General features: G+C 39.8%; 1 protein-coding gene across 5 annotated transcripts; it reads right to left on the reverse strand.

Annotated features, from left to right (window-relative positions):
* Positions 1-1,447: 1,447 nt before the first annotated feature.
* Positions 1,448-18,406, reverse strand: taf1b (TATA box binding protein (Tbp)-associated factor, RNA polymerase I, B). Of its 5 annotated transcripts, none has more exons than XM_080729640.1 (15): positions 18,272-18,406; positions 16,652-16,750; positions 14,568-14,658; positions 10,758-10,861; positions 10,481-10,576; positions 10,124-10,220; positions 9,145-9,325; positions 8,300-8,399; positions 7,628-7,775; positions 6,897-7,068; positions 5,844-5,887; positions 5,066-5,156; positions 4,795-4,862; positions 4,418-4,655; positions 1,448-2,854 (listed from the first exon to the last, which is right to left on the reverse strand). In XM_080729640.1, exons 1-15 carry the CDS (start codon positions 18,287-18,289, stop codon positions 2,620-2,622), a joined length of 1,782 nt encoding a protein of 593 aa, XP_080585766.1. In that variant the 5' UTR covers positions 18,290-18,406; the 3' UTR covers positions 1,448-2,619. The 5 variants fall into 5 exon arrangements, with proteins under 5 accessions (XP_080585766.1, XP_080585767.1, XP_080585763.1 ...); XM_080729641.1 differs by having other exon boundaries at positions 18,199-18,309; XM_080729637.1 differs by lacking the exons at positions 14,568-14,658; positions 16,652-16,750; positions 18,272-18,406 and adding an exon at positions 11,252-13,294.
* Positions 18,407-19,505: the final 1,099 nt, after the last annotated feature.

Below are 19,505 nucleotides of genomic sequence, written 5' to 3' on the forward strand. Positions count from 1 at the left end.
TCCATACCAAGAAATCTCTTCTGTGAAAATCACTAAACCATTTTGTGGGGACATTTTTAGCCCAATGAATGTTTTTTGTGCAAAACAAATGCTTGCAATGGATTCAGAAACATGACAAACCCTTGGTTGTCTGGGTATTTTCTTCCTGTAGAATTTTGAATTTCAAACACGCTGGCTAACTATCTGATGGAGTTGACATTCCTTGACTATGACATGGTTCACTACCGGCCCTCTGAGGGCTCTGCTGCCTCCCTCTGCCTCTCCCAGATGCTGCTGAATGGTCTGCCCTGGACTCGTGCAGAGCAGTACTACACCACATACAAAAAGTATCAGTTATCCAAACCTTAGAATTAGGCATACCATAGGTCTGAGATTAAATGACAAAATATGTTCAGACTGTTTATTACTAAAATAGGTTTCTGTTGTGCTTATGATCATTATATGCTTATGATCATTATATATCAATATCAGAGGTCAAAGCTAGCCTTAATTGCAACTTTGCAAGGTATTTACTCAAGCGTTTTTCAGACAATGAAGTGAAAAACAGAAGCCACTTGTCTGTTCGGACTATGGGATTTGGATTAAGCTAAATTAGTAAGTAATCACGTAATTGTAGTGGTTTAAAAAGTACAATATTTGCCTCTGAGGTGTAGTGGAGCAGAAGTATAAAGTACCCAATAATGTAAATACTCCAATAAATTAGTACCTCAATATGAACTGAAATGCAGGTCTGGTGTCTCATCTTCCTCTTGACAACAACACAGATTCTCTGTGGGTGCTGGTCAGTTAAGCCCAGTAATACCATGGTCAGTACACCAGTTACTAGTCATTTTGGCTCTGTGGGCAAGTGCTTCTGGCTAAAGAAAACCATCATCTCAATAAAGCTTGTCAACCTACGAAAGCACAAAGTGCTCCAAAATGATAGATGGCAGTGTGGACTCTGAACTTGATAAAAGAAAGTGTGGGCAGAACCAGCATTGCATTGTATTGCTGGTGTTGGTCCACTGTGTTTTATCAAGTTCAGAGTCAACACAGCCATCTACCCAGGGATTTTAGAGCACTTCCGTGGGTTGACAAGCTTTATGGAGATTATTTCCTTTAGCCAGAAGCACTTGGCACCCCCACAGAGCCAAAACTACTAGTAGCCGCCTAGCCGGTGCCTCTCGGGCAGTCATACCAAAGACTAACAAATTTGGTACCCAATGCCTCCCTGAGTCCCTGCGACATACTAGCGTCATGTCCAGGGGGTGTACTAATTACCTTGTAGATTGTTTATTTATAAGTGGTTAAGCCATCACTGGGAAAACGATCAACTTACATCAAGTTTGTTACATCTAACTGCTTTCTCTTTCTATGCACCAAGCACATGGAATGAACAAAATATGAATTAAGGAGCACAAAGATTTATTGAAAATGTTACTAAAAAATAATTTCCATTTGAACAATATGTAGAAAGTAAGTTATCCTTTTCTGTACAAACAATGGTTTTGTAACCACATGAACCCTCGCGTCACATTTATGAGGCGCACATTCACTGAAAATGTATGTAAAAGCTCGACTCCAGAGGACCAGTCAGGTATATAGGGTTTAAGTGGTTGATCTGCTTTCCTTGTCCTCATTTAATTCACTATTTACAATTAATTAATGTCAGAGTTTGTAGAACAAACATGTACATTAATATGTGAACACACTACATGTCAGAATTCAAACAACTGTCCTCCTTTCTCCCTTAAGTAGTTCTTAACTCATTTTCTGCTATCCCCGTCGAAACCGGAGATTTCCCGCTGTACCGCCCTGCCATGCCCGTAGATCCCGGAAATTTAATTAGCTTTAATCATTATGAAACAATTAAAAGTATGATCACTGTTTATCGTCGATTCGGACTCTTTAGGCCCGCCTCCTAACTGTATCCTGGCGCATTTCCGGTTTTGACCGGATCTAGGTTTCCGTATCCGGTCTGAGCCTGGGCCATAGTCCCGCCATCATTGGTTTACATTGTAACAGAGAGGAAGAGGAAGCTACTCGGCGATGGAAAGCTAGTTTTTTAATCCGATTTTTGGGTTTGGAAACTTTGATCCAGTCTTTACACGCCTGGATTATGATCCCCGTACATATCGTGCGCTTTGTGTGCGAACATGTCCACGCGTTACCATAGCGCACAGCTGGCTGTTTCTAATGTTTTTTTATGTAAACAGTGGCGGATACAGCCTGGCAACGGAAATGTCTATTTCAATGGGGTTTTTTTTTATTCGAAAGCCGTCATCGAGTCTACACGTCTACTACATGAGTCACGCACAGATCGTGCACGATGTGTGCACGATAAAGGGTAGGCCACGTTAAAAGGTAAGGACAATATGGCTGCTGCTTAGTTCAGCTTGTTTAAAATGGCAGCAAAAAAGTTAATGCAGTTCCATTACTCACAATGCAACCTTCTCTGTTAAGTCACAACTCTCACCTAGATATCAATATGCTGATCCTAGAAACCCCACTGGGTGTCTCTCAGTCCATGATTGAATGAGTGTTGCTGTGCGAGTGTGACACATCTGTAATGAAACATGGGTTTGAAGCCACTTCGCAGTCACTGAAAGTGGAAGCTCAGTAGGGCCTTGCTCATCTTCCTCACACTTTGATTTGCTGTCCTCTAGTTCTCCACCAGTGCCTCCATCTCCTGTGCCTGAGGCTCCTCTTGGTTTTGATCCGGTGTTTAAAGAGCTTCCTCTCCACGGTCTTCACCTCTTCATGTAGGGTGGCTGCTCTCACCTCCAGCAGGAAGGAGAAGAGCTCCAGCAGCCAAACGTAGCTTCTAGGAAGCCCGGACGCCTCCAGCTCCTTATAGTGGCTCTTACAACTTAACCTATAGGGGTGGGCGATATGGAAAAATACAATATCACGATATTTTCTTACAATTCTTTTTCATGTTGGTTTTTATGGTTATTTTTCAAGTTACTTGACAAAAACTAGACTCTCTGGGTTCCTTTTGGGAGGTCTAAATTGAACTCTACTTTATTGAAGTATATAACTCTTTACTTTATTGAAGTATATAACTCTGACAGTATACAAATGAAACCAAATGGACCCGCATTTGTATACTGTCAGAGTTAAGTGGAGACCTTGACATTTTAAAGTTTGACAACTGATGATTTTGACCAAAATGCAGGTTTAAATTGAATTCTGCAATGAATCTCTGTATTAACGATTAAACAGGATTTTTTACAAGACTCCCTCAATTGTATCACGATATATACGATACCTCTGAAAAGGCATATCATGGAGACATTGTATCGTCTCAACGATAATTATCAATGATGACAACACAGACACACTGATAACTAACACAGCATTGTTCTTACAGTAATTGAATGATACTATATTTGGAACAAACGTGACTTTACTATATATTACTGCAGAAATTGAATAACAACCTAGAAATGACAGAGTTTAGTTCATACGTGCTAAATCATTATTGAATCAGCTGGCGATCAAAACCATGTTGCGCCTGCATTCTACACAGGCTGAAAGTTTAGCTGACACGTTGCTCTAGCAACATAGCACACCAGTTTAAGTAGTTGGCCAACATAATAGGCAACATATTTATTCATAAATTTCATTTAACTGCCATAGACCGTATATTAGAAATGGGGAAAACATTTCCTTTGTTTATTTGTCCTTTGTTTATATGTTTAGAGTCAGACAAGTCAGGGTTTTCTGGTAGTCTGGGTAGTAGTTGCACAATAGCTACTGCTACAGCGTGAGTGGATTGCCTTCCTCAGAACATGAAGCTCATTTTATTTTCACCTCTAATATTCGATACATGAAATATGTTTAGTAATTTATACAGTACAACCCATGCTCAACAAACCACTATAATGATGGTAAAGATCAAACCATTATTGAATACATGAAATATGTTTAGTAATTTATACAGTACAACCCATGCTCAACAAACCACTATAATGATGGTAAAGATCAAACCATTATTGAATACATGCGCACGTTTATTTCACATGCTCAAATGTTTATAACAAGGGTGCGAAAGAGGCATTGTTTGTGTTGTCACAGAAGTTTGAATCGTAGAATCGTTCCAACTCAAACACTAAAAAACCTAAAGCTACAGTAGCGTCATCAACATGCCCACTGGCTCAATCGGACATTACATAGACCAGCGTAAAGTCTTTTGCATGTCAGGTCCTACTGAGTCGGACATTTGCTACTTACCGTTTCAAGTCTGGAAAACGTACACGCAATAGTGCATGTGTGAAAGGCATTTATGTCACCCCTGGCCTGACCAGGTAAAAAGCACGGGTAGGTAATCAAACTTAGAGCGGCGTGATTACAGGGTGGAGGGAGGGTGTGGAAATTGCTGCCCCCACTCCACTCCTATCATATTATAATCTGATTCAGACTGTGTTTCACTCACCTTTTCTTACAGTCTCTGATGTCGGCGTGCCAGTAGTTTGTGTTCAAGAGTGTCCGTACTCCTTTCCTCAGAGCTGACACACAGTTCAGGCTCTGCTCGTGAAGACTCGGCCCGTCTGACCTATCCTCATCTTCCTCGCCGCCCCAGCGGAAGATGAAGGTGGAGGGAGAGGAGGGCTGGGGCCCCGTGGGCCGGCCTGAAACATTCTCAAAGGAAGCCTGAAGCTGCTCTACCACTCCTGGACACATAGGTATGAAACCATAGTTACATGATGTCAGTATACTTATTCTTCTTACTGGCGTTTGGCAGGATACAGTATATACTAATTTGTAAAAAGCCTTTTTCATAGAATGTAGCTCAAAATGTAATGCACTTACTTCTATGTTTCAGAACAATTGAGTCACTCTTTCCTCTAAGAAGAGCTTTTTTGTGTGTCCACTGTTTTCTGTAACAGAGGAGAAAACATGCACTGAAATAGTTTGGTAATAAACTGACAAATATTTCCTAGAGCCATAAGACCTTCTTTTATCACATACAAAAATCACAATTTTACAGATTGACATTTAACAAAACACTTATTTGTTTTTCTTAACGTGGCAATTATTAATATTACTAATATTATTATCATCATCTCCCAACAAGTCTTACCTAGCAGTGAACCGATTCCGTGCGTGTGTGGCTCTAGTCAGGGCAGTCTGTAAAAGTCTGTACCACCTCCTCAAGTTAAAAGTATTCTGCTCTGTTAACCAGCACAGATAGAAATAAAGTTACAGACTGAAACTTCACAAAGTACAATGTGCCACGAGTTTAAAGTAACTGTGTTTTCACTGTGGTGGAAATTCAAAACAGACTAGATCCAATAATCAAAAGGTGCTTTCCTGCAGCATGGTACTGGCTCAACTTGCCTTGCCTTTTTTTCAGTTGGGTCAAAGTATCTGCTACTTTTTAAACATAACCTCTGTCAAGGTTCCAATCGAGCTGAGGCGACACCAAAAGGTGATGTGAATACACTGCAGACAATTGTCATCAGGGTGACTGTGTCATGATGGGCCCCCTATACTAGCCTTGCATAGCCAGACTATATCACACTGCCTGAGGGCAATTCTGTTCTTTTGCACCGCTGTATTTGTCTGGTTCCAGGCCAAATACTGTGAAATCTTGTAAACTATTTATTATAAATGATAAATAAATACATTCTGAGCAATTGCACAAACCATCAGGAACTAATTAATAACCAAGTTATTGACTGTACAAGTGAAATAGATTCCATTTGCGTAATGCAAGTAGAATCAAGTTGACTAGGTAAAAATAAATAAATGAATCTCACAACTGAAATGTGTTGTTATATGAGTTATGTCACAGCATGGAATCGGTGAATGCCAGTAATCTAACAAAGTAAAGTAACATCCAACAAAACCTACTGTACCTGGGTGCTGTTTATCCTTGTCCCCTGCCTTGTTGGATACAACCCTGAAAGACAAACATGAATCATGATTGCGGAGTAAAAACAGTACAGATAATTGAAATATGGCCTGATTCACTTAATACCTTGATATTCTCATTCATCAATCAATTTGTAATCATTTACAAACCCAACCTCATTAACAGACAACTCAATGCAAGGCTTGGCAAGTGTAGTATAAACCAGGTAAAGAGTTTAGTTAGAGCATCAACGCTGCTAACTAAAATGTGAAATGCTGACAGGATGTTCTAACGGGTACACATTATAGTGTATTATTATTTTATGCTTTAACTATTGAAAAATAGCAGATATACAAGCTCACAGTGCGGCACCGAGTGCCGAGCTGCAAGCTTGTAGATCTGCTATTTTTGAGGGGAAAAAAAGTGAAAATTTTAATTTTGACCCCGATTCTATAAGTGTCTTTTGAATCCTTCTAAGGTTTTTTGAAAAACCTATGTTTCTATGTCAGCAATCTGGCCAGTCAGTTAGTCTGTTCTTGAGAGACTACTATGTCAGTGGTTCTCAAACCTTTTCATGTGAAGGACCCCCAAAATGATATGTATTTGGCCACGGACCCCATCTCAAAATATTTAGTTCCAGGGACCACCCAGAAGCAAAATTTGAGTTACAAACGTTCGCTTTGAAAATACATATATTCAAAGATTTGCACACATTTTCACGACTTTTTCAAAAATAGCAGATCTACAAGCTCGCAGCGCGGCACCGAGTGCCGCGCTATCTGCTATTTTTCAATAGCTAATGCCTCATTCACACTACAGATATATAGTTGAACGTTTAGCTTGGTAATTCAATGTAATCTCAATGGAAACCAGCTTTAAAGCTTTCAAAGCTTTGCTTGGAGCGTCTCCTGTATCTTTAAAGCTGGTTTCCATTGAGATTACATTGAATTACCAAGCTAAACGTTCAACTATATATCTGTAGTGTGAATGAGGCATAAAGCATTCAATAATTCTAGGCCTAAATGGGTTAAAAGTGTATGTGTAGAAAGCATGTTACCATTCTGTGTGGTCGTTGAAACCAAAGAGCAGTTTCATTGTGACGATGATGGCGGCAGCAGTCTGCAAGTCGTAGCGAGGAAGAGGAGCGTTCATAGGATCCAAGGTGTTGATGGACTCTTCTGATAAACCGGCCTTCTCCATCACCCAGCACACCCACTCATACAGCTGATCTGGAGACAGAACTAACTTCAATACATTTTACACACCCACTCATACAGCTGATCTGGAGACAGAACTAACTTCAATACATTTTACACACCCACTCATACAGCTGATCTGGGGTCAGACACAACAGCATTCGACTTTATGCACTGACTGATACAGCAGGTCTGGGGACAGATATAAGTTCCCAAACTTTTAAGCTTGTGACCCGAAAGAGAAATTAGACGTTTGAACGGGACCCGAACTAGTGAAAACAGCAGATCTACAAGCTCAAAACGTGTCGCACTGTGAGCTTGTAGAGTGGCTATTCTCACTACTTGTTAAACATTTGTTTTCTAATTTAAGGAATTTCTTTGATTTTTATTTTATTTATTAATGAGATTACTTAGAAAAATCATTGCATTTTTTTTTATACATGGAAATCTTAGCTTTTTTGGGTATGTAATATTAAAAACAAAATGTAGGAAACAAAAATTAAGGAACCCATAAAAAAAATTGTCCGCGACCCACAAATAGGTTCCGACCGAGTGCTTAGGAACCAGTGATCTGGAGTGTTTGTGTGTTTACCAGGCAGGTTGATGTGTGCGAGGTATCTCAGACTGAGCACTGCAGGGTGCAGCAGACACTGACTGCTGATTGGAGGGAAGCGGGGCAGGGCCAAGTATATAGCCAGGGTCTGGGCTTCTTTATGCACATCCTTATAGAGAGGAATGGACTGGAGAACAAACGCACACACACACGCAGACAGACGCACACACACACACACACACACACACACACACACACACACACACACACACACACACACACACACACACACACACACACACACACACACACACACACACACACACACACACACACACACACACACACACACACACACACACACACACACACACACACACACACACACACACACAGCTCTACCACTGAAACCCACCTGCACACAAAACCTGCACCCCAAATGATGTCATAAATGGTCTCTGGTAGTGTCCATGTGGCTCCAATAATACAATAAACAATAAAATAGCTCCTCCCAACAGGGACAGTTGGGAGGAGGAGCCCGGGCCAAGTGTCAAGGGGTACAGGGGGCTTTCACGTAAAATGCAGCCAAACACCTGAAGGAAAATGTGCCTTTTGTGATGACATGCACATTGTAGCAGAGTCTACTTTCGAGGGGACAGACCTTCTGGTTACAGGATGCTAACCCTGTGGTTGTTTGTGCAGAACACTCACCGACGCCCTGAAGAGTAGAGTATCTCTGCCGGTGGGTTTCATGTCTTCTGGAAAAAGGTCATGTGCGTTCACATAGGGGATGTGACCTTCACTGACAAACCTGTAGACAGAACACAATACAAACTGTGTGTATACAAAGTTTGTTCAATGACATCACAGACAGAACAGTTAAGACCGGGTCACCTCTGGGACAACCAGATCTTATTTTATTGTTGTTTGGGACACGATCAACACAATCCTAAGTACTTTTTTGTGTTCAATCTGTGTTTTTAGATATTTTAGGATTTCAGCATGCTTGTAGCATGCTACAACTGGTCATATGATGCATTTTGCATCATATGACCAGTTGTAGCATGCTGAAATACTAAAATATCTAGAAACACAGATTGAACACAAAAAAGTACTTAGAATTGATCGTGTCCCAAACAACAATAAAATAAGATCTGGTTGTCCCAGAGGTGACCTGGTCCTTTAAGTAATGACATTTCTCATGTTATCTATGCTAAATGACCCTTGCGCTTCATAAGTTAAAACTAGTACAACGTTAAGCGAGTCTCAGGGTGTCTCCAGAGTGATGTATTTTGCCATGAAGTGCTGACTTCTGCAGAGATAGTCTCACTACAAAAAAAAAACTTGATTTGATTTATTGGCTTATTTATTTAGAACTAGTAATCAGATATTTACTAGGAACATGACATGTGCAGAATATCCAATGGTTATAAAAGGGGTTTTGGGGCAGTCCTAGCACCATGGACAATTCCTGAACTACAGAATAAAAAAACCTGAGACTTGTTATTAATAAATTAAGTTGTAAGTTACATGGGTGTTTAATGCATGGTACCAACCTGAGTAGTTCAGACAACGTGATGCCCTCCCTACACCATACAAGGGCGAGGTAACAGAGGGCCAGTGTCTTACGCATGCTCAAGAGACTCCCGCCTCTTTTCATCGACGGGGTCAGGTACTTGGCTACATCGAAGGAACCCGAAATCACAGACTCGCAATCACTCTCTTCCGTCTCTTCTCCTGTAAGAGAAGGAGCAGCCACATCATAAAAAAATAGAATATTGGGAAAAGAACCTGAAAGAGAAATGGAGGACGTTAACCACCTTTCTAGAATTTTCAAAACATGGTGCAGGTTTTGAACCAACAACCTTCTTATCACAAGCCCACATCTCGAACCCCTAGGCAATCTCCACCAGTTTGTGTCTGTCTGTGTGTGTGTGAGTGTGTGTGTGTATATGTCCACGGCCAACCCTATGTCATATACAGTTGATAGCCACATATTTCCATTTCCAGGTGCAGACACAGTATGCACTCACTCCACTGAGCACATGAATAGGGCTGTCACAATATGACATTTTACATGACGATTAATTGTCACTCAAATAATTGGCGATTAACGATTTAATTGTGTTTTTGTCATTGACAATTACATTTCTGTTTGGCTTTTAGGCTTTGAAGTTGTACATGGCAGATACGACACAAAACCTAAATACACAAAGAAATGAATGACATATTTGACAACTTACTACTTAAAAAATAACATTGATAGTGGAAATAGCCGATCTACAAGCTCACAACGCGTCGCGATGCGACGCGTTGTGAGCTTGTAGATCTGCTATTTCCACTATTTCTGACATTTTTCAACATTCACGATTATGACGATTATGACAAAATAATTGCGATAATGTCAAATAATCACGATCAGACGATTATGTCATAATTGTGACAGCCCTACACATGAACCTCTCTAGTTTTACAGAAGTGTCAGTCTAATGAAAACATGTATCACGTCAGGGATCAGAACCTGTGTGTTCCAACCTGAGGTCTCTCCTGTGTCTGAGAACATGTCTGTGCGTCTGTCCTCGTCGCTGGACTGGAAGGATGAGTCCATAGTGGCATCATTGCTCTGAGACCGCTAAGGGACAAAAGACACAATTCAACAAAGATAACAGGTTATGTACTCTGACATCATACTGCATAACCTCTGATAGATTAATTAACCACTTCAACCCGATATTCTTAGATGACAGGTCTCCATCTACAACTAATCTTTTTAACCAAAAATAGCTAATCCACAAGCCCACAGCGCATCACGTTGTTTTATGAGAATGTATATGGGTATAAAAACAAGAGTCCAAAACATTATCACACTGGTGGAAATACCATATCACTCACCATCACCCGTTTCAAGTGTGAATGCCGTATGGGATTGTTTGTGTACGCCTGTCGACTGGACTGCAGGTACATCCTCCACAGCTGACACAACACATCCTAGATTAAAACATTAAGTAACAAGTCATTTACAGAGCGATTTGAAATAAACAGACTCTTTTTATGGTTTCTTATATTCTAAGTTGCTTTGGAGAACATGAATCTGTCAGAATTACAGACAGGCAGGGAGATTAACAAGTACACAGAATGATAAGACAGTCAGAATGTCAAACTGTAAAACCTTAAAATAGGGATTCACTCCGAGCTTCAGCAGAGCTTCAGCTTGATGCTTCAGGATGAACTGAAAGCCCTCACAGACCATCCACCGTTTCCGTGGGCCAGTTTCTGAAACACATGAACAAATTGCGTTGTTTCAGACAGATATTTTACACTCTCCTGATTCCGATTTCAATAAATCTTAAGTCTGTGGTTGTTTGGGTGCAGTGTTTTGTTTTAAACAACACTATTTAAACAAAAAATGTACATCTTTGTGTTATAAATGTTAGACTTAGTATTCCGATTACATAGCTAATAAAGTATAATGCATGCAACAATATACTACAAAATCACTTCTGTAGCAAATAAATCATAAACATCTTCGTTCCAAGTTGTATGACTAATTTCAATGTTTTAGTTGATGTGGGTTTTTGTTTGGGGGGGGGGGGGGGGGGCGTGACTGCAATAACCATTAATTACTTAATTAAGTAGTCAGTTAATTCAAATCAGCATCCTCACGTTTTGCTAGAGGAAACTCGTGGACGGAAAATAAGTCTGACCAGGAGATAGACTTCTTCTCCTTTGATGTTTCATCTGTCTTTGTTTTATTTTTCTTTGAGGTTTTATCACTCTTTTTCTTCAACAAAGTTACATCAGATGTCTCCCCAGGTGGAGCTTCACGCCCGGTTGACTCCAGATCATCATTTAACTCTTGGTTCTTGGCTTCACGTTTCTTCTTTTTCTTTTTCTTCTGTGTTGGAGAGTGGAGCATTGCAGTGGTGACAGGAGGAGGACTGACATCTCTGGTCTGGGAGGACAGATGCTCCAGATTCTCTTCATTCAGATTTTGGTTGCTTTCTAATTCTTTCTTCTTGACTTTTTTATCCTTCCGTTTCTGTGACGGTGTGTCAGACGTCACACCGACGTTCGGAGACGACAAATCAGTGCTCCGTTCCTCGGCTACATCCTTGTTGTCTTTTTTCTCTTTGTTTTTCTCAGAGTCTTCACTCCGTTTATCCTTTTTCCGCTTCTTGATCGGTGGCGTGTCCAGTGTCAAACTGGGTTCACCACATTCTGACTGTTGGAGATGTTCAGTATTTAAAGCATTGCCAGTCTCTGTGTTTTGCTGCTTTTCTTTGAGTTTGTTATCCTTTTTCTTTGACGTTGGCGTGACCAACATTATACCGACTAGTGGAGTTGAACCACCATCACTGATTTGGGCCTGTGGCTTGTTGCCTTCCACTGGCTCTGTGTTTTCATCATTTAACTTCCCTTTATCCTTTTTCCTCTTCTTTTTCCGTGGTGTGTCAAACGTCAAATTGGGGTTAGGAGCCGATCCCTCAACGTTAATTTGGGATGAAGACAAATCAGTGCTCCGTTCCTCAGCTACAGCCTGGTCATCTTTATTCTCTGTGTTTTTCTTTCCGTCTTCATGAATTTTATCCTTTTTCCTCTTCTTTTTCTGTGGTGTGTCAAACGTCAAATTGGGGTTAGGAGACCCCTCAATGTTAATTTGGTATGAAGACAAATCAGTGCTCCGTTCCTCAGCTACAGCCTGGTCGTCTGTGTTTTTCTTGGCATCTTCATGAATTTTATCCTTTTTCCTCTTCTTTTTCTGTGGTGTGTCAAACATCAAATTGGGGTTAGGAGCAGATCCCTCAACGTTAATTTGGGATGAAGACAAATCAGTGCTCCGTTCCTCAGCTACAGCCTGGTCGTCTTTATTCTCTGTCTTTTTCTTGCCGTCTTCATACATTTTATCCTTTTTCCTCTTCTTGATTATTGGTGGTGTGTCCAATGTCAGTTCCTCACATTCTGACTGTTGGAGATTGTCACTATTTAAAGCACTGCCGGTCTCAGTGTTTTTCTTCTTTTCTTTGCGTTTTTCATCCTTTCTTTTCTCCAACACTGGTGTGTCTAACTTTAAACTGGCTGGTGGAGCAGAAACACCATCACTGGTTTGGCTCTGTGGCTTGTCACCTTCGACTGGCTCCATATTTACATCAGGCACCTCCTGGTTAGTTTCACATTTTTTCTTCTTTACCTTGCGTTTTCTTTGACACACTAAACAGTCTTTAGGATTGGTACAACCCTGCGGTTGTTTACAAACATTGTCATCGTTTAGATCTTGTTTACCGGCTCCTTCATTTCCCTCCTTGGCTCCTTTCTTCTGTCTCTTATTCGGTGTGTCGTTTAAAGAGCAGCTGCCCTCCTCCCTGGGTTGAGACTCCTGTTGATGTTCATTTAGCTTCAGTTTGGCTTCTTTGCGTTTCTTTTTCTTTGTTTCCCGTTCAGAGATCGGCGTGTCACATTCCACTGGCTCGATATTTCCCCTCTTTTCTCCATTTTTGTTTTTAAATATTGTGTCCGCTGGATGCGTAGTAATAGGCGACATTTTTACAGAAAGCTTCTCTGTTAGGTGGAAGTCGGCAACTGCGGAGAAGGCAGCTTTATAATGATGTCCTCTCAGCTTCAATGTTGTATCCGTGGTAACAATTCTTTCTTCGCTGTCTGGTAGCATAGATTTCTAACAACTTTTATTGAATACTCCACTCCACGCGAGCGGCCATGACAGCAACACGTGGTGTTGTCCTCCACGCATGGCGTGTTTACGTCCGGTTACGTCACGTGCGTCGCGCTCTTGTCGAAATATTGGTGGCCGCTTGGGGGCGTAAGCGTGCTGCATGTGTGTACTTTCATAAGTGTCCATGCAGTAAATACAGTATAGATATAGAATGGTCCAAAGTTAAACTCCAGCGGTGGAAAAAGTACTCAAGTGTTTACATAAGTAAAGGCATCAATACTGCAATGTAGAAATACTCTTTTACAAGTAGAGGTCTGGATTTCAAAATGTTCTTGAGTAAAAGTACAGAATTATTGGCACCAAAATATACTTACCAATACCAAAAGTAAAAGTACTCATTATACAGAATGTCCCATTTCAAGTTTTCAAATGAATACAAATCATTTGAAAATAGTATAGTATAGTAAAGTACAAATACCTCAAAACTGTACTTAAGTACTACTTGAGTAAATGTACTTAGTTACTTTACACCACTGGTAATATATAATGATCCAAACTCCATACCAACTATCCATATACCAATATATATAAACTCAGCACAAAAAGAAAGGAAACTTGAATTTGGTCCATTATATCTCCCCTTTAATAATACCAATTTGTATTGTGTTTTATATCATTTTTATAGTTTATTCGTCACCTTTCCAACGAGGTACAGCTTGTAAGCATCGGGCGCTACCCACATGCTTGGCTGTATTGCTCATTCCACGAATGCCAGATCCTTACAATCTGTACCTTGTTATAAAGGTGACAAATCAATAATAACGATGATATCAAACACTATACAAATTGGTATTATTAAAGGGGAGATATAATGGACCGAAGTCAAGTTTCCTTTCTTTTTGTGCTGAGTTTATATATATATAGGCTATATAGCACCAGCAGCATAGTATTACATTTATTTTTATTGTATTCTTAGGTTATTGACTCTTACCTGTACTTCTGTCTGCAAGGTGCAGGATGTCGGCAACTGTGGCTAAAATTAAGTAGCCACCTCACCTCAGGTGATTACAGCACCAGATGGATATGCTATGTGTAAATATGTAGATACATTCTCTCTCTCTCTCTCTCTCTCTCTCTCTCTCTCTCTCTCTCTCTCTCTCTCTCTCTCTCTCTCTCTCTCTCTCTCTCTCTCTCTCTCTCTCTCTCTCTCTCTCTCTCTCTCTCTCTCTCTCTCTCTGTGTGTCATGTTACCAATTATATTGTGTTATTATGCGATTATGATTATTATTATACCATCCTGGTGAGACTAACCAGCTTGTTGGCGTGCAAAAGTTGCTTTGCTGATGGTGGTAATCCTGCCGAAACCAAAATTGAGTGAGGGGTCCACGACCTCCCTGGTTCTCTGGAAGAATAGAATAAAAAAAAGAAAAGAAAAGAAAAGAAAAAAACATTTACTGTATTTTGGTGTTGAAATTGACCTTTGAAACGAATGTGTAATTAAAATTAGATGCAATAAAAGCCATTGGATCTTGCTTGAGATAATTTAATCCAAAGCATGACATTGCACTGTGCAATAGTTTTTTTTGTCAACGTTATGTTATTGTTGTGTTTAAACACATTTTAAAATGCAGAATGATTTGGATAAAAAAAATATATATATATATATATATATATATATATATATATATATATATAAAATATATAAAATATATATATATATATATATATATATATATATATATATGTCACCGGATGTTAGAGAAACAGGACGGCCGAGAAACGGAGCACTCGCGGTGCCGCACGGGGCGGAACAAGCGGTCGCCCACAACAACGTCCTCCAGGCGGAGCCCATCGATTGTCCACGACATTGCAAGCGGCGCGAAGGCCAGCGGACCTTGGTCCTGCTCTTCGCCCCCGAGCGCCGCAGGCGCGAGTGGCCGCGAAGAGCGGGCCAGGGCCGCGCGGCCGGCGGAGCGCCGCGCGAGTTACGAAGCCGTGGTGAATGCAATCGTTATATTTATTTTCAAGCCCAAGATAAACGCTCATAGTAAGCTAATGGCTAAGCTAATGGCTAAGCTAATGGCTAAACACCGCCCAGCTAGGCTAGTAAATAAAGAAAGGGAGTCGCAAACGAGTGACGTCAGCGCCTGCACTAGTGAATGGCTGTCTATGGGCTGTCGTCGCCATCTGGTGGTGATTAGTGTGTGGTGAACGAAACAAGCGCTCTTACAATGAACGTCCTGAGTTACCCAAACATACTGTAACATATATATATATATATATATATATATGCAAAATGTAAACATCCATGATTTTCATAGAGGTACAAACAGCTAAATATTGATTTAAAGGGGAAGACCACCCATTTTCAATATTGAAATATGTCAATAATATACCTTAGAGGAGTTGTGTGGAAATAGAAAAAAAGTTCCCCCCCTTCTGTGTTGCCTAAAACTGGAGGACTGATTTTGGGGGTTGTATTGTACAATGTGTGATGTCATCAAGTTGTGTCATCAAGTTGTACTTTACAATACAAACCCCAAAATCAATCCTCCAGTTCTAGGCAACACAGAAGGGGGGGAACTTTTTTTCTATTTCCACACAACTCCTCTAAGGTATATTAATGACACAGTTCAATATTGAAAATGGGTGGTCTTCCCCTTTAATGATTACAGCAAAATACGCAAAATCTAAAGGCCAGTCCACACCAATCCAACTCCTTGTAACATGCAACTACTTGCAACCAAAGTTGCCAAAGTTGTGAATAGACACTGTCAACCACAAGGACTTTTTGTGTTATAATTTTAGCCTTCAATGTCAGACATTACCTTGTGTGTTTACATTTATGACTAATAAAGTATTTAATTAATCAAAAATCGTCCTTTAAGAGCAGATTATTAACAAGGGTAGCACACTGGCACTGGAAACAGACATATCTGGTGTAAGGGGTAGGCATGGTCACTAAGAGTAGAGTAGACAAGTGCACTCTGCAGTAAGTTGAGATTGGATGGGTCCTCAGCGTTCCTCATAGGGCCGTCACGATTATGACATGACGATTGATTGTCACTCAAATAATTGCAATTAACGATTTAATTGTGTTTTCGTCGTTGACAATTACATTTCTGTTTGGCTTGTAGGCTTTGAAGTTGCACAATGCACATGGCAGATGGCAGATATGACACATAACCTAAATATTCAAAGACATGACATGTTTGACCACTTTATACTTAAAAAATAACATTGATAGTGGAAATAGCCGATCTACAAGCTCACAACATGTCGCGACGCGTTGTGATCTTGTAGATCTGCTATTTCCAATATTTCTGAAAATGTCTGAAAACATATGAACATTTTTCAACGATTATGTAATAATTGTGACAGGCCTAGTTCCTCACCTCGATAACATTAAGGCAGGTCATGCAGTAGTATCTGCCTTCATCTGAGATGCCCCAGTCCACTGCTGAGCACTGCTCACACGGCACTCTGTATTCACTCTGAAGAGGGGCACAACAACAATATCCTTAATACCAGGGCTCATCACAAAATGTTGCACTCTGCCTAGCCGCAAATTGCAACACTAGATTGTTTTTTAATCGGTTGAATCTACCCATAGGCAGCCAATGCATCAAAACAGTTTTTTTGCTATCTGATTGTATTAAACGACGTCAAACTCACCAATATTGCGGCTCTATGGAAAGCTTGAAGTATCATCTTTCTATCTGCAAAGTGTTTGTTTCATTAAAACCCAGCGTAGACATGTTATGAGCTACTTTCTATCAAGAAATTCGGTTCAGGTGATTATTTTTTCTAAGTGCTGGAGTTTGGAAGCGCTTGTGGGAAGACACTCATCGGTCCTGTGTACCAGCTGGTTCTAAATGTCACATAATGTAGGAGGCAGCGGGACGTTGCGTTATAGATGACGAGCGCTTCCGAACACTTAGGAAAAAAAAAAACATGTCTGCTCGATTTATTGACAGATAGTATTAGTAACTCATAAGTTGTCATAACATGTATACGCTGGATTTTTATGAAACAAACACTTTGCAGATAGGAAGAGGATACTTCAAGCTTTCCATGCAGCCCCAATATTGTTGAGTTTGACGTCGTTTAATACAATCAGATAGCAAAAAACTGTTTTGATGCATTGGCTGCCTATGGGAGGTATTGCAACCCTAGATTCAACCAATTTAAAACAAAATCTAGAGTTGCAATTTGCAGCTACACTCTGCCTATTACAGGAGTTCAGTGGTCAAACAGGCCTTTTATTCAGATAAACCACAATATTCTATACTAATAATAATCGTTGCCTCTCTAATATTGCCCTGTCTCTGTCAATCATATTGAGGGGTAGGTAAAAAATAAAGGGGCAAAAGATTCTCAAACATGAATTACAACACATAGATCAGGTGAACTCTGATTCCACGGGTACTGTACTGTTTTTGTTTGTATGAAATCTAAACACTATCATAACCATTGACGTTCAGAGCACAAAAACATACTCTACTGCACCGTTATCCACAGGAGCCTCTAGTCCACAAAATACTCTTAAAACACTGAATATTGTGCAATATTTCCAATTTCCAATACTTTTCCTTCAACTCCACTACATCTCAAAGGCAACTATTGTACTTCTACTCCACTACAATTATTTGAACACTTTAGTTACTAGTTTTGTAGATTTAGATTATCATGACAACACATACATTATCTACTTCAGCCCTATATATATTTTGTCCATTTTAAAATAGCCTACAAGAGAGATCTACAAGCGGTAACAGAGTATTTATATATTGCAGTATTGATACGTTTACTTATGTAAAACATTGGAGTAATTTTTCCACCACTGCCTGTAATCCACAAAAAGCACTATCTCTTAGAACACTGAATATTATGTCTGTAGTGTACCTGTGTGGCTTTAAATTCAATCTCTCGTGATACTCACATCACATCTCTAACTTTTATGAATCGTCTTTACTCAGTTAATTACAAACGTGAAGCACGTTATCTCAACCCACCGTTTCTTCGTAGTCCATGTCAGCAACATTTCATATTTAATTTAACTTGTACTTAATAATTCAAAGCTTAGCTTCGTTTAATCAGTCCACATTCTTCACAACATGAAAACACGTTGTGTTGTTTAGGCTTTGACGGGAAATACGTCACTTCCATTCGCTGTGTTACACTAAAATCTCTTCCGACCATGAACACAGCACTCAGCAGAAGGGAGTACCTACCTAACTCGTTTAACAGCCTACTCAATCACTCTCTGCAAAACAATACAATAATAATAATAAAGAACGCAGATTATTATAATTTTGTCCAAAATTTTACACATTTATTTGATTGTATTTGAATCATGGAGCCAAATGTCTGTCACTTAATGTTATGAGTTGTTTGTAAAAAAAGAGACCCCAATTTAGCCCAAAAGCTTTCTTATGGTCTTTATCCTTTTAGTTGATCTGGTATCAGTGAACTGTACTGTCCTGTAGCCTACCTTTACCTATGCAAACTTCTAATAACGTATTCAATCAATCAATCACTCAATCAATGTGTTTTCCTAACCTCATCACCAGACACATTTTAGACTGTTCCACAGTTCTCTTAACTGAGTGGATAAAATAAGAATCCCGAGCTGAAAATGCAGATTAGTTAAGAGCTAGGAGACAGGCTTACCTGAACACTAACGATGACTATCCGAATATAGATAGAGGGAGCTATAAGCTCAACTAAAGACAATCACCTTTAAAGTATCACTTGTCTACTCTACTGTCCTATCAATAAAGGCATAAAAGCCCAAACACAAATCTTTAAATAATGTGCAAAGTCAATTTCTATCAGCAGAGGGCGAGATCATACTGTGATGATGGCCCTCTCTGCTGTATGTTTCCCTGTTGTCTTGCACTGCAGAATCTTACCCTTGTAAGTGATCTGACTTAAAGCAAAAACTGACAGAATAGGGGGAACCCTACTATTCCTTACACAAAAAAAAATCTGTTGTTTATGTAACGAACAGGGGAATTCTTTTATATATATATATATATATATATATATATATATATATATATATATATATATATATATATATAGCCTATATATATCCCACAACCTTAATTAGAATCGCCCCCAAAAATAGTGTGTATGTTTGTCCGTTTGTAACTCCACGTTCAGCAGTTGTTCAATTGTCTAAAAAACATAATACAAAAATCAATAACGCATGTACCTTGCCCAACATCAACTTTATCACCTTCA

The sequence above is a fragment of the Nannobrachium achirus genome (assembly GCF_963921795.1).
Source record: "Nannobrachium achirus genome assembly, chromosome: 7".
Lineage (NCBI taxonomy): Eukaryota > Metazoa > Chordata > Actinopteri > Myctophiformes > Myctophidae > Nannobrachium > Nannobrachium achirus.

Coding starts and splice junctions, on each gene's coding strand:
- taf1b (XM_080729637.1), bottom strand. CDS start 13,253: ATGCTACCAGACAGCGAAGAAAGAATTGTTACCACGGATACAACATTG. Junction 10,862..11,251: donor CGAGTTTCCTCTAGCAAAAC/GTGAGGATGCTG, acceptor CATGTGTTTCAG/AAACTGGCCCACGGAAACGG. Junction 10,221..10,480: donor CACACTTGAAACGGGTGATG/GTGAGTGATATG, acceptor TTTGTCCCTTAG/CGGTCTCAGAGCAATGATGC.